The sequence below is a fragment of the Larus michahellis genome, chromosome 4, assembly GCF_964199755.1.
Source record: "Larus michahellis chromosome 4, bLarMic1.1, whole genome shotgun sequence".
Taxonomy (NCBI): domain Eukaryota; kingdom Metazoa; phylum Chordata; class Aves; order Charadriiformes; family Laridae; genus Larus; species Larus michahellis.
In genome coordinates, this window is record NC_133899.1 from 53,719,326 (window position 1) to 53,735,423 (window position 16,098).

Genomic DNA, 16,098 nt, shown 5'->3' on the forward strand with positions numbered 1-16,098 from the left:
ACAAACACACCACACCCCCTGCAAAAAAAAAAACAAAAAAACCACAAAAACCCCTCCAAACTAAAATAGACCAAAAGCTTTTGTTGCTCAAGATTTGTTGCCTGTGTCAACAGTGATGAATGCTATCAGCTCATTCCTTTTTTCACTGTGAGGCTCTATACCGCTTGTGGCTGTAAAATCAACTGCTTGTTACCCGATTTTAAAAAAGGCGGGGGTGGGGAGAAATAACTTGTACCCTGTGAATCAAACAAAAAGTGTCTTGACTCTGGCATGCCCTCAGACATTACATCACCACTCAGCCTTTTCTGTTGACATTACTCTGGTATAGGAGAGTTTCAGGAATGCACCGCTCACGGTCCTGCAGACGGCTCCAACTCCCTATAAAGTTACAGCCTTCGTTATGTTGAAGCCTGTGTGCTAAATAGCCCTGGTTAGGGACAGCCCAGTTTTTAGTAGGACAGAATTATTACATGAATGTAACCCTTCTAAGAACAGGATTAGCTGTATAGGTGCCAGGGGTTGTGCATTGCCTTTGTAAAGAAATAGAACTCTTCTGTGTTCTTCTCCATGTCATCTAATTTAAAGGCCATTTATCTCAGGAAATCATACTTATCAGTGGGTAGCTTTAAAAACTAAAAAGAAGAAAGGGAATTATTCTTCTAAAGAATATATTGTGAGTTTCCTGTGCATAGAAGACTTAATGAATAGTAGCTTACTGCAGTCAGTATTTCTTAATATATGAAAAGCACTCAGTGTGCAAATATGTTGTAGTGCTTGGATGAAAAGAAAACCAATGTCTTACTCTGCCTTAAATTGGCTTCTTCCAAGAATTACTGATGAGGTGGTATTTTGGTTTTTACTTTATTTACATGGCATTTTAAATTGCAGATCTATGCATAACATTACACACATATAAAATACATACGTGAGTACTTTATCTGTCTGTGAAATTATTTATTTATTTATTCCCCATCACTTTTGGTAATTGACATGGGAGGGTCATACTGGCACTGGCTCTTCAGAGTCAGGGTCTTGACAGAAAGGGCTGGGAGTTTTCCTTTTAACCCTTCTTATTCTTATCGCCTCTTTCCAGTTCCCTGGGGCACCCTGCCTGCTCCATATGCTGTCTCCCTTCACTTCTGCATTCTGTAAGCCCTTGGGGGAGGTTTTTAGACCTCTGCAAGGCAATGCTTTAGCCCAAAGGGACCCATGCTGGGGCTACATTCTGGTGGAGTGGAACCTTGACTTGGGAGACTTTGAGGTTTGTGCGCTTTGTGTTCCTCATAGGGGCATCACAGGGGATCTGCAGTTTAGTACCATCCCTTGCCAGACCGCTGAGAGGGAAGGGAGCGTGAGCAGGAGTGCACTGCTAAAAGTGACACACAATGGGTGTTGCACTGACAGCGTTCCTTGTTGAGCTGTTAAAACTGGGCCTTGTCTAGGTACTGAAAAAGCAACTATGAATTCTCAAGGCTTTTGACGAATAGAATATTTGATTTAATGTGTATTTGAAACAGTGAAGTAACAGACGTCTGAAGAAAACATGAGAGAGAATTGGGGTACATGCAGTTTCACCCCTGTATAGAAGAGTCCCCTTCATACGCTCAGATAAACTTGTTGTTGCTTTCTTTGCAATATAATAGGAATATTTTCCCTGCCATAGAAGTCCACAATAAGGGTTTCTAAATAGCTTTTGTTCATGAATAAAATTACTGTTATGGCCTTTCTGCATGGCAGAAAGGCAGCTGTAAAAATGTTGATGGATTGTTCCTGATGATGCTTCTGTAAGCATTTAAAACTGCCCCACACAGAGTTGGCTGCTTATAAGATTAGGGATTTAGGGAGTGGGAATACAAATTTTTGGCTTTGAATTTTATGTACTAGGAGCAATTTGTGTTTCTCCAGTCTGCTGTGTCACAGCTTTTCTTTTTCCAGTTCATGAGATAGGCATGCTTCTTACTGAAGAACAAAGTTTCTGTTGTAAAAATCCTTTGGATGTACCTGCTTGATTCTTATGCTGAGATGGAAAACTTTTAAGATCTTTTTTGTGCCAGTTTCAGCCTTCCAGAAAAACAGTCTCAAACCATACAGGTTGCAAGCTGCTGTTCTGGCTAGTATGAAAAAAGACAGCTGTTTCAAAGCAAACAGCTTTCTTAATACCACAGTGCTGTGAGCCCTGCTTGTAGATTACTCTTTAAATTTGTTAAATATTGCACAAAAGATATGATTTGTGGCCCAGAACTTATTACAAAGCAAAAGATAAAAGAACATAGGTAAATTATTTTCTTAACCATAAGTGTTCCAAAACACATTTCAGAAATAACTTTCCCAGTTATGTCTCTTCTTACTTTAGGCTTTGTCACTGAGAGACAGCAACAGGTTCATAGGCTGCACAGGTGCCTGCTCTTACCCTACACCCTGGTTAACTGCCTTGGAGGGAGGAACTTCTTAGTTAGTGACAGTGAGAGCTTCTAAAAGAAGGAGAAGAGGCAGCCACTCTGACTGGGCTTGCAGTCTGAGGGTACAAAAAAGCAGTATGCTGTTGAGAGGGGAGGTCCTGTGCTTTACGTGGGCTGTACTGGCACCCACCTGACCCCTATAGAAGCTGGTTGAAATGCGTAAATGAGAAGAAATATGTTGAATGATTGATTGTGATTTGTATGGGGTTTTACTGTTCTAGCTACCGAACCAGACCACTGCTGTGTTACGAGCACTGATGTTGGCATAAGGGAATGTAGGTGGGAACATACCTACTGAGGAGGTCAGTAGATGATCATTAGAGCAGCTTTTCAAGCTGTACTCAGTGGGAGCTCTATACTAAAAGCCTAGATTCATCAGCATAAAGGTTACAGCCTAACAGAAAGATCAGGAATTGCAAAGAGATGGAAATACTTGACCGATATACTGTTGTTTATTTCTTAATTTTTTAAGGAAAGGAAAAGAATGCTCTTCTCTGTGGGAGACCTTGTTTTTTCTTTTATTTCTCTGGTATTGACCATCTCAAACAAGCTGTATTATGTTGCTGATTTCTTGTTTGTTTGCCTCTTTTTGCTTTTTGAATAGGAAAAACTTTTCCTCCTCTATAGATGTGTCCTTACCTTGTTTCCTCTCTGGTCAATTGGTACTCTAACAATAGAGAGATGATTTGAAAACAAATCTGTAGGTTTTCTACCTGCAGGAAATGCAGACTTAACACTAAATTCTGATCAAATGGTAAATTAAGTATCGGGTTGGTTTTTTTTAAATGGAGAAAATAGCAGGGGAAGTCTCATTTATAAGGAAGATGTAGAGAGCAGTCTTGGCATCACAAAAGGCCCATAAGCAGCTATAAAAAAATGTTTTTGCTTGTCTTCCGTCAAACATTTTTCATGCAAAATATGTTAATGTGTAGCAGGACCTGTGTTCATGGTTGTGATATTTTATATCTATACATAGAAGGACACACACAAATATATATGTGTATATGAGGTGATCTTCCTTACTTTTTGCTTTTTTTTATTTATAGCTTGCTTTCTAATCCCCTTTGAAATAGTTCATGAGAAACAGATCATGGTGATATCATTGGGATTTTGTTGGGTTCAAGGATGAGTTCCCATTTGGGTCTCCTGATGCTTAGGTAGGGGGATGTAATTATGGTACTGCTTTGCTCTCAGTGGCTACTTAAAGGGTCTCTCTCTCTCTCCTCAGTGTGTCTGCCTGTTTGTAAAAGAATGTTTCTAGGCAGTCCGTAATTCTGGAACCCTCGCCCTCTATCAAATTTGAAATCGGCCATTAGGCTTAGAAGTCCTTGGAGATGGAGAGATGCCACAAAGAACAAAATAGCATAAGCCCTGTTTCCTTAGGACACCTTTCCTCCTTGGAAAAATACACAGTTTTTATGTTCTTCCTGTAAATGGATTCCTTCTCCAAAGTGCTGATTGCTCTGAATTTCAATCTCTTTTGGACAAATAATGTTTTTCAGACTTCAGTGGTGCTTCATGTCAAACTGTGGTTTCCTCTGTGCATATCCCACCACAGAGAAGATGTGCAAGGCAGCTCTTTTCATATTCTCAATAGGAGTTAAGACTTCAGCCTAGCAGACTGCCACCAATCCAGATTCTTTATCTGTTGTCCTAGGAAAAAAAGCAAAAGCTGACCCCCCCACCCATGAGTTACGGGCAATATATGGCAGGGCTGTACATCCTGCCTCTTAAAGGTGCTGTGAAAAGCACCGGCAGAACTGTTTCAAATTTGGATGCCTCTGTGCCTCTTCCCCAGCATGTGGATTTTGCATTACTTCAAGAAGCTAAGGTACAGCTTGCTAAAAGCCCCAGAAAAATTCTGTCCGCTCTGATCTTTTCTGCCCCAAGTTTCATTGGCCCGTCTGAGGAAAGGACAGACACACTCAAGTGAGTGAGAATTGAGATTTAAGAAGTTTAGTCTCTTTCAGAGCTGACTTGTTAGTAAAGCTGTAAGCAGCAGCATGGAACCTGAGTCTCTCTAACAAGCATTTTCCTGTTAGTAACTTAGCAGCAATCACTTTTCAAATGTTTATCATCTCTGTACCACTACCCGTCGTCAGATTCACCCATTTATAATTATATGGTGATGGTGCTTTTTGGTTTGTGTTTTTAAGACAAATTCCCCTACGTTCTTCTTGTTCTCCCCTACATTAGTAGGGCCATTGAAAAGACTTGCTGATACTTTTGGAAAAATGATCCATGTCAGCTGGTCCCTTGTCTAGGGCCAAAAGCTTAAAGATGTCTCCGATATAGGTCATAAGAGGAAATTTTATGGAAACAGGAAATGTGGATGTTGGAAACTGTAAAAGAAAGTTTGATTTAGATACAATTTTATTGAAATAGTCCATATTCAGTAGCACCTGAGGAAATGTAGCTTGTGGAATTTTGAAAGCTTTCAAACTGGCAGTGGTAAGAACAAAAATAAATTCCCCAGAGTGGTAGTACTCTGCAAAATGCAATGCTAATGCTACTGTTACGAGACTATAGCAGCAGCAGATTAGATCTCCACTTATTTATATCAACTGCTGTAATTTCCTTGGGGAGAGAGAAAATGAGAAGAGTTACAGTGGAATGAGTGGGGAGCACTAGTCCAAAGTAGTTCTGCCAGATTCCTGGTGGTAGTTCATTTTAAGCATTTTATGCGTACTTGAAGCTCAGACTGAATTTGTGTTTTCTCCGGCAGCAGACTTAACCACGCCTGAGAGTTTTCTTCCTTCTAAGGCAAACTTCTGAATCAGCAGCTTGTAGTCATCTGGAAGCCTTTTCCTGTCATTGTTGCTAACAGCTAGACATAGAAGCTGATTCTTTCCTTCTAAAAAAACTCCAATATTAATTATTAGCAACTGTTTTTCTGTCTAATCTCATGTTCATGTGAATATTGTGAATGTTGATTTCCGAAGTCCTGGGCAGATACAGCAGCAAAAACGCAGACAATGAAACAGGTGGTTTTAATATTGGTCTCTTCCCTCCCAGACATCTGAGCATCTAAGCTCCTCACACAGTGTCTGGTCTGATTCAGAATTCGGCACTGGTTCTTGAGGTTATGTTCGGCTTGCAGTTTGTCTTTTGGGGAGGGTGTGTGGGAGGAGGGAGAGTGCACGATGTCTTAGCCATTTACTTGTCTCAGTGAATGCGCATGTTTTTGCCCCTCACTGGCTTACCTCTGTGATTTGATTATCGGGGCTTTTGTTCTTAAAGTGAGTGAATAGAAGGTACTCTGCTAGGAATGGCATTTTGCGAATCCCCCCAGGACCAGAAATCCTTGGCCACCATTAAAGTGGAGTCTAAGCATATGCGGCATGACATTCTTTCATCTACCCCACCCCAACGCCTTTCTTTTCTTTCCTTTCTGTTCCTTTCTTTTTAAAAGTCTACTCAGTTCCCTCAGGATTTCAGCATTATTAACTAGGGCTTGGTGCACTTCATAGCAATTATTACTTTGAATTTTCTAGTAATATGGACTAACTTGCATTTTCTCAATCTTTATTCTCCAACTTTCAACTAGTGTGGAAAACTATTGGCTTATTGTTACACTAGTAATGAATGCATCAAAGAAAAATTTTAACAGATGATCATGTAAATGTCCTAGTAACGTCAGTCCAGCTGTGCTCTCCAAAGGCTTTGGGTTCCCATTGTCTTATGCAGAGAGTACTAATTGGAATTGAGTTTCTTTTTGAAATGTCATGGAAGAGGCGTGTTTCTGGCTTTAGCAGCTTGGGTGTCTATTCTTGAAGCTTCAGCTGGCACATCTTTATTGCAATAGCTGCAGTCATAAAGTTGTGCTTCTGGCAGTCTCTTGGTCTCTGTCTGAAAAACCACGTTCTACTTCTCAGACCTCCATCACCTGGTCTTACAGTAAAGGACAAAAGGAATACATTTGGGGATTCAGTTCTATATTGTGAAAACAGCAGGAAAACACGTACCCCAGAGGTATCCTAACGGGGAAAGAGAGTGGAAACCAATGCTGGCTGCTACAGTGATGGCAATGGAATGGCAGAGATACAAAGTAATTGGACATTTTGTGGAATATCATCTATTTCTGATAATTATTGGCAGAGCTAACTATCGAAATAAAATTTCAACTTAAATAAAAACTTTGCAACTCACAGCCCATTGCTTACAACATCAAACTTGTGTAGATGACTTTATCAATTAATGATTTTGGCACTTAGTGATGGCTGTCTCAGTTGCAAGATTAAACCTGTAAGCACTTCAGAACAGCTCAGATCCTGTGCTGAGCTTTGTTCTGTGACTAGACTTAAATTGCAATGCAGATGCTTTATTCATTCCTACTTATTTTCTCTTAATTCGCTCCAGAATATTTTGGCCAAGTGTATTTGATTGATGCAAATGTCATAAAGGCTAGAAAACAGTAATGAGGAGAAGGACTTCATGGTGCTTTTAAGTAGGTAGGAACTATCTTAGCTGGATTGACTATCTCCACCATTGGAGATGTTCAAAAGCCTTCTGGATGTGGGTCCTGGGCAATCGGCTCTAGGTGACCCTGCTTGAGCAGGGTGGTTGGACCAAATGTGCTCCAGAGGTCCCGTCCAGCCTCAGCTATTTTATGATTCTCTGAACTACTTTAAGATAATTGGATAATTTATTTCTATAAGTTCCCCAAATTGTGACCACCTGAATTTATGCAAGTCCATGTGCTGAACTGCAGCTTGTGCCTCTGTGTGGCCTAAGTTTGTCTTCCCATTGAAGTTTTTATGAAGCTGTGATGTGTGATGGAGTGTCAGGGTTTCAGGTGGGCATTTTCCTGACACTGCCCACCTCTCCTGCCCTCTCCCCTTCCCACCCCCCAACCCCAAAACCAACCCCAATCCACCAAAACCATTATTTCCCTTTTTATTTTGGTAATCTTTGAAAAAATGAATCAGAAGAGAGCTCTGGAGGTCATCTGACTTAAGCTGCTTCTCAAAGCAGAGCATCTTCAAAGTCAGATCAGGTTGCTCATGAAATTGTAGAGGTAAATTCAGGATTTGCAAGGGTGGAGATTCCACTGCCTTTCTGGGGCTGAGGTGTAGTGTTTGTTATGCTTCTCCTGAACATGCTGTTCCTTTGAGCTCAGCTGGAATTTCCCCTGCTGTGACTTGTGACGGTCGCTTCCTGAGCGTCCACTGAAGAGTCCGTCCCCGGCTGCTTCATATTCATTCAGACAGTGGGAGACTGTTGGGGTCCACTCTCTCCCTTCACTTTCTCTTCCTTTGGCTAAATAAGGCCAGTTCGCTTAGCTTTTCCTTGCAGGACATGTGCCTTCAGCCTCCTCCACTCCCTATCGAAGTCATTAGTGTCACGCTTGTATTGGGGGACCCAAACCAGACACAATATTCCAGGTATGGCTGCAAAAGGGACTGTGAGGGGAGTAATCACTTGTCTTGACCTGGTTACACTCTTAATAGTGCAGTCAAATTGCCATTAGGCCACACCACTGCAAGGGCACTCTAAATTTTGTTGTCTGCAAAGCAAGACGGAGTATACTCAGATCAGTGGTCTTTGCCCGTACTATGTTCTTGTTTGTTGGGCAATGATATGCCGGATTTCCTAGATGATTGACTATTGAGTCTTGCAGGATATACGGTATTTTCCTCTGCAAATCAGTTCAGAAGCTGATTTGAAGAGTCTCACAGACACCTTGTTCCCTGCATGTTTTTTCTGTGTTGCGTGCCTGGTGCAGGATATCTGAAATCTGTCGCTTTGGAGCCTGTCATTGGTGGTAGCTTGCTTTGATTTATGATGTAAAGTGCTAAATGTCTCTCATATTGAGGAGTTGTTAGAACTTGTTTGGTTTAGAGAAAAAAAAAAAGTGTGTTATGGTCATAAATTCGAGATACTGAGCTTTGTGGCTGGTTTAGAAGTCTGTTTTCCCCGCATGTTCTAGGCAAGCCAGTTGCTGCTTCAACCACAGAATTTGGTAATAAATACTAATAATTGGCAACATCTCCATAACTTTAAACAAGACTTTTTTTTCCATGTAGCGTTTCTTGTGTAACAAAACACGTTAGAGGTACTTTCTGGTTGCTGGGAGGTTGCCTGTGTGAGCCCTAATGTCTGTCGTTTTGGCACAGTGGCTCAGCCTGCTGTGGGCTAACGTTTATGAGCAGTCAAATGAAAGGGAAGCACATATTCCTGGCACCATCAGGTCAGTTTGGCAAAGGTAAGCTGCCTAAATGCTTGAACATGTTTGCTTTTAGAAATAACTTTCTGGCTTGGAAAGGATGGGTCTATGAGTGATACAGAACTAGTGTGCACAAGTTTTTAAAGGACCTTTTGTTTGATCAGTGCTTCTTATCTGTCAGAAAATGAGCAGAATTGCATTCACAAGTGCTTACTCACATCCTACATCCTTAAAACTAAGAGAAAAAAGAATGGTTAGATTGTCATGTAGGAAACCAAAGAAGGGATTTTAGTGGTTGGTTATTGCATTTTTGTGTCTGGAAATATCCAAACACTTCATGAACTTAATTAGCATTGCAAACAGAATATATGCAAATTTATAGCAGTTTTCTCTGTGTTACTGGATATTTTTTGTTTATTTGCTTCTCAGTCCTGTTTTATTCCAGGACTTGTCTCCTCACTGCTTGATGTTACTTTGCTTGATGAGTTTATGTATCCATGCAGAGTGAAAGACAGAAACCAGTTACATGTGAGCCAAACAAAACAGAACTTGTCTCCTGTGAAACATTAGAAAAGGGACAAACTTGATCCGTTTCTTTCTTTTTCTCCTTTCCCTCTACCCTAATAATAATAAAATGAAAACCCCAACTTCTGGACTGTATTGATTAAACAGAAGCCTTTAGTCAGTTGAGGGCTAGAGATTTACACTGTCTACACCAGTATAACTGGAATTGGAATCTGCCCTCGGTTCCACTATGTGCCATCTCATCTAATTTGGGAGAGAGAGAAATGACATCGAGTACGGTTTATTGGAGAAGAGATATTTGGAGACAAGGCACAATTTGTGGCCTCTTATAACTGAGAGGCGTAAGGTTTTTACCACGTCAAATGTCACCTGTCATTCCAGTGCGTGTTTGTAGTATATTAAGCTACTTCAAGTTGCATATTGCTTAAACTTCTGTACAATAAAGAGATTGCTTATCATTCATGCACTGTTGAAAAAGGGCAGCCTTCCATCTCTTCAAGAGTAACATAACCAGGAAAAAACGAACAGCATGATAAATGTGGGGTTTTTTTTAAAATTGCCTGAGACTTGCTGACAAGGAGTGTTTAGCTTTGGTTTTGTTCAGTGTTTAAGATCATCCTCAGTGACTGACTTTTGATGGTCTTAGTAGACTGATGAGTCAGACATTTTTTGCTTGTGTGTAGTGGACATGCTACCTCTCTTCTTAGGTATGTGTTTGATGGAGTTTTCTTTGGTAGTTCAGGAGATGAGAAAAAAAAGGATGAAAGACTTTGACATGAAAAAAAGACCAGAGTTGCAGGCTGCAAGATATGAGAGTTTGATCTAGACATGCTTGTATTAAAGCCAACCAAAATCCATAGCCTTATTTAGCAAAGACGACATACACTTTGGACAGTAGGCATTAGAGACGTGAAACATGCTTTTGAATTTTGGTCCATTTATATGCATGCAACATTTTTGTGCTGGTACTTCACCCCCATTTTAAGGGTAAGTTGATCAGTGAGGTGCAACGAATGACACAATTTATCTTTTTTTTCTCACTTTTGGTTTGGAGAAACTAGATCAACAATAAAATAACATCATTCAGGTGATACTTTGTGGTAAACTGCTTTTATTTTTATTCCTAACAGTACATCCTTTCGGGTTCTGATGACTTCAATTTGTATATGTGGAGGATTCCTCCAGATCCAGAAGCAGGTAAGTTTTGTTGTTTTGGAATCTGGGGGAGAGGGAGCAGGTGTCTGACAAATACTTGTTTGGTTTTTTTGAAAAATTGCTGTTCTCACTCAGCCACTGAATCTAGAGTAATTCTGATGAAAGCTAGATGGGGGAGGGTTTACAAATGCCTAATTCGGTCTCTGGATAACAATGGCCAATGCCATTTGAATCTTTTATTGTACTGATTTTATTTCTCTTCTCATATAATGATCATTTAAATCTTCTAGATGGGCTGATGGAGAGAAAGAGCTGTGGCTGGAGCAGAGTCTGTCTTTCCTCCCTCTTGTCTGCCAATTCTGCTGCTTCTAAGCCTGTCTGAGTTCACTGAAGAATTTAGGATCTCTTATTAAGAAACTTCATCTCACAATGAAGCTTGCAATAGAAAATGGTGCTGGGTTCATAGGCTGCTGCTCCTTCCAGCTCCAGTGCATTGGCCTTTCTTCCCCTCTTTCTTTCCTCTTACACCAGAACCCTCCCACTGATTTCTAATGCAGAGCAGTTTTGCTTTTTTTACTTTCTGGGTGGAGAAGCACTATCAGCTGCTGGAAGTGACCACTTTTGACTCATTTCTGACCCTTCCCCATGCTGGGGCAGACGTACTAAGCAAGTAGCACTACTTCAACTCTGTGTGAAAGTAGAGGAGGGGGGTGTTAAAGAAAAGCAGCAGTGTGTGTGGGATGTAGCAGTAGTGTTGTAGATGCCACAGTTGGTCAGTGCCTAATTTGATACTGTCTATTATTGTGTAGGGTTTGGCAATATGACATCATCCACTGCTATCTCTAAGCCATATAACAGCATATCTCTTCTGTTGAAACAAATCACTGTGTTCTTTTGGAAGGGTGTTGAATCTTGACTGAAAGACTCAAGACTTCACGAAAATGTTCTGCCGTTTCCATTTTAACGTCTCTGACAGTTAAAACTGTGTATTTTAGCGGTATTAAGTACAAGTGAGTGCTGTCCCATGGTCTCAGGTGCTTTAGCAATAGTGAGAGCAAATTACAAGCTGCGTTAGAGGTAAAATGAAAATATTTTATTTCATTTTCGAAGGCTGATAGTCACAGCTGAGAGGATGACTAGCCTCTAAAAGGTTTGGTTAACGGCGGGGTTTTGAGAAAAATGCCATTCTAATTTTGGATTGCTTATTTAGCCAACATTTGATGTTGCAGTCCAGAAGTCCTGAAGATGGTCCTACTAAAGGTACCAGTGCCTTGGCCTTCTATCTTTGTGTAGGGTTTATAGAGACTTCTCCCCGCTTTCCTTTTAATTTGTATGATTTCCTTTTACATTTGACACTGTGTTATTACCACTTATGGAATTTCCTCTTAGTTAAAACAAAGGATGCATACATTTAAATTAGTTATTTATCTGTATGTTTTTATGTGTGGACTGTGCATATGTATGGACGTACATTTTATGCATATTACTATACTTGTCCTTAACTCCATTTGTAAATTCTAGATTTGAGATTTTGTGTTTATGTGGCTGTGATGCTCTTGAAAACTTTTTTCCCAGGCAGCTGCATATGACACTTTTTATCTGGGACCTTTGCACAAAGAGTGCTTGAATTTGCTAGAATTACCACAAAACAATGTCATCTGTGTTTTGGTCAGCTTTCTTGTTTCTGGTTCTTGTAACTTGAGGAAGGGTGTCAGTAAACTTGCAACATTTCAGTTACAAAATTAATTACTTAATGTCAAGTGCCCTCAGTGGTTGCTTAATGGGCTCAGAAGATCCTGTACTAGGAGCTGTATGTCTTAGTCTCTTGTAACTTGAGCAGTTCTCTTATTGAAATGTTTTAGTGAAACTTGTGAGCTTTGTTAGTCCTAAAGATTTGGCTTCTGTGGCAAATAATTCATTGGTCACCCAGATCACCTGTGATAGGCTTACTGATGCTCTTCTTTTCTTCATTCAGCTCTTCTTGGAGGGTTGTGCCTGTTTTTAATGTGATGAATGATGAAATGATGATGAATGATGAAACATCCTTTCTTAAATCTCATCCTGTGGTTCAGAATAATTGCTCAGCTAGAGAGGTTGCTGTGCTTCCTGCTTGGAGAAAGAGTCTTGCTGTAGGGATGTGGAGACCTTGGAAACCTTCTGCTTCAATGGAAAACTTCTTGTTCTCATGTTGTAGCTTAAAATAGGAGTGTCTTTGGGTCTGTGATCTGAGGGGGTGTAACGTGGTCTTTCATTTAAAATACCGTACAAAATAGACAGGATGATGTAATGTCCTGTACTGTTGGTTGGTATTTTAAATAAAAATATCTCTCTCACTGATTTGTACCTTCCGGTTGAATTCAGACATTGTGCTGCTATAAATATTTATAATACAACTCCTTTACATTATATCAGCTATTTGTAAGTAGCAGCTTTTTTGCAAGCATAAATCCTTTTACAGAGCTGCATTCTTAATGACAACTCTGAAATAGATTATTTTGCTTAAGCACAGGTGCAGCAAGTACTAGCTGTCTAATGGTTAGCAACATTACTACAGGAGAGGTGAAGAAAAGTGGGAAGGAAAACACCAGTCAGGCAATTGCAAACATATTTCAAGTTGGAGGAATGCGGTTACCTGTGCAGGTATTTTCCCAGGAAAGTGGAACAAACTCTGCTGTTTTTTGCAAACAACTGTAGTTTAGAGGTGTCCTCCCAGTAGGTTACATTGAGTCATTCCCCCTCAGCTGGAAACTTTGCCAGCGGTTTTGTTCGATCCAGTTACTAGGATTTACTTCAGGCTGGGGAGGTCTGTGAAAAAAGGTATTTCCTAAATTGCTTAGGAAGCTATTCTGATGAAGAGTTTTATTGGCCCTCCACAATCTTGGATTATTCTGAGTAGGTCAGGATTTCCTATGCCAAAGGTTGGTTGCTTTTTTACCACCTTTTGTCCTTTCTTGAAGATGGAATAATTTGCTCTTTTTTCCACTTTCTTCTCCATCCAGGTAGTACCCAGCTTTCCACTGTGCTTCAGAATTGTTATCCAGTTTCCTCTTTAAAGTATATATCCCAGTTTTCTTCAGAGGCAGAGTTTCTAGCAAAATTAATACATTAGTCTGGCAGAAGGAAAGCAGTCCTGAGTTTCCATGGCCTTTACTTGACTCCAAGGCAACCTAGAAGTGAGAAGAGACATCAAGCCCTACATGACCTGCCAAGCAAGACTGTTAACATATAAGCACTTCAGGCAGTATTTAAACCTAACTCCTATAAACATGGTATCTTAGCTGGTGAAGAATCCATGTTCAAGACAGAACCTGACATGTCTTGTGGGGTAATAGAGAGCTTAGTAGACCAAATGTTTTGCAAAATGGAATTTACATTCCTCACCCACTACTCTGAATCATCTTTGCAACTCAGAGCTTGTCTCTTGCTTTTGAAATATTGCTCAAAGATGCTATGTGAGGGATAGGATATTTATTTGTGATTGAGAAGACAGTTGGGGATTCTTCAGTTTACGTGAGCAGGCTGCCACCAGACTTCTGAAAAACTTCACTAAATCAGAACAGCGAACTGCATTTCAAAACCTATTTTCATTCTGTCTTTGACTGTAACTGCTAGCAAGAAGGGGCCTGTCATTGTCCAGTTACTAAACTAATTGCACCAATTTTCAGCAGAACTGACGCAATTTTTCTTCCCTTTTTTTCTCCTTGTTGGTCATTGTAAATGCAAACACCTCTTTAGGCTGGAAGAATTCAGCAACAGATCTTTTCTCAATGTTTAAACAGGGTTATCTCATTGTAGACAGCTTGTGGTTTAAGTTCTCAAAGTTCCAGGCTGATAAGTGAAGATGAATAATAGATGATTAAGTGTTTCTTAATGTCTTTAGCTATTTTTGAGATTTCTATATATGTGCACACATGCATGTATGCATACCAGTTGGGTTGGGGCGGGGGGAGCCTCCTGGCCTGATGGGGAGCATGCTCTGGAAGGATTGTATATTTATTTTTTTAAAAATTTATTTTTCTGAGGCGCGGTCTTGGGATCTGAACTGTTTTAATTTTAGGACTGTGGTTTGTCTCTCCCTTCAGGTCAGTGTTGACCATAGTGTTCTGTGGAACAGTTTGATTATCACAGCAAGTAAGTGGTAGGGTGGTGTAGAAGAGGTTCTTGTATTCGGTGGAATTTAGACTGGTTTCCATGTAATGTGGATTTGTAACACCAGAAACCTGTGGAAATGTCCTGTCTAGATGGCATCTATCACAAAACAAGGCAGTGTTGGGTGCTTTGTAGTGCTGTAGCCAAGTGGAAGAAGATTGAGCATCTGTGAGTGTTTTTCTTACAGGCCTTGGCATGTTTCATACCTAATTCAGCCCTAGAAAGCTGAAAATGACAATGAGCACTGGGAGAGGCAGGAGAAGCCTTAGTCTCCAGCACCTAGCCATGTGGTTGTACCAAAACTTCTTCCTCTTTATTGCATTGAACTTGTTTGCAGCTACCTGTACAAAATAAATGCACAGGCAAGCAGTTTTCACACCTCCATTTAAAAAACAAAACCAAAAAAAAACACAACAAAAACCAGCTACCAGTTGTGTGTTAATTTCACTTACTTTATTCCCTTTATGTTCAGAAAGCATAGTTGGTGGTGGAATTTGCATGGTTCCAAAAACATTGTAAAAACCATTACGACCTGTACAGTTAAACACACCAAAAGAGCAATCTCTCTCAGACCAGGAGAGGGGACAGAATGGAAAGGGTGTGCCAAAGTTTGTTTCTATAGTAATTTTGTCTTAGTTTTCATATTGTTGTTCAGCTCTACTGGTGATAACAACAGTGGGAAGGTTGGTCTAGATAAGGCATAGATAGACATGGCACATATTTAGCAGCAACAAAAGAAGAGAGAAAATATATGTCCAAAAATAGCCACTACCACACCAGCTTTCTGCATATGCTTCTGATGTTTAAATATGAATTTTTTTCTTTGGCTTTTGGAACCTCTGCAGAGGTACAAGACCACAACCCAGGGCTGGTTCTAGGCGTATGTGCTTATGCTGAAGCTCTGCAAGGCCACACTGATCCTTTCACCTGGCCTGGCAGGAGGAGGGTGGGTTTGAAGGTGCCAAAGGAAGCAGTCTGCAGATGGAGTTGGAGCTGCGTTCTTATGGGGAGGCACTTCCTTTCGCTTTCTCTTGTAGTAGCAGAAGTACTAAGCCGGAGTCCCCTGGTGCCTCCTCCAAACTGTCTGCTCTTACCATGCTCAGAGGAGAAAGGATCTTAGCCAGCCCTTGCTGTTCTTACTCCATATTTGATGTGACCCAAGTCAGTTTTGCCTGTGCTGCTGAGAAACCTTGAAGTTGCTCTGGCTGTTGCCAGAGCTGGAGTCAGATGCCTGATCCCTCTATAAGGAATGCTGCAGGGCCCTGTGCTTGCAGGGCAAGAGTGCTTGTGTTTAAACCTAGCTTCTCTACACATGGGTCTCTGAGGAGCAAAGCCATCTGCTGGCATCTGTTGTACAAAACAAATACAGGTGTGTGAGTGACCAGGGAGAGACTTTTTAAGGAATCTAAACATAATCCGCTGCACTGCAGGCAGAGGCCCTATATGCTGTGCGTATTTGCTTGCATTGTGCTATGCATTAGCTTTCTAAACTATGGTATGTCTCTTCCGTAAATGCATCATGACCTCATAGGATTCAAATGCAGGGCTGTGGCCTACGGTCTAAATGTGTCCCGGAATATTATTAATGAAAACTAAATTAATTTTAAACGAGCTTTCTACTGCAGTGCCAAGTACTACAGTGGA

At 40.6% G+C, this 16,098-nt stretch overlaps 1 protein-coding gene across 2 annotated transcripts in view; it reads left to right on the forward strand.

The window, feature by feature from the left end:
- Window positions 1-16,098, forward strand: part of DCAF5 (DDB1 and CUL4 associated factor 5) — a 75,267-nt gene that overhangs the window by 44,983 nt on the left and 14,186 nt on the right. For both annotated transcript variants that reach the window (XM_074584861.1, XM_074584862.1), the window contains exon 7: window positions 10,281-10,347. In XM_074584861.1, the coding sequence (XP_074440962.1) occupies window positions 10,281-10,347 (67 nt within the window). The remainder of the gene's footprint in view (window positions 1-10,280; window positions 10,348-16,098) is intronic.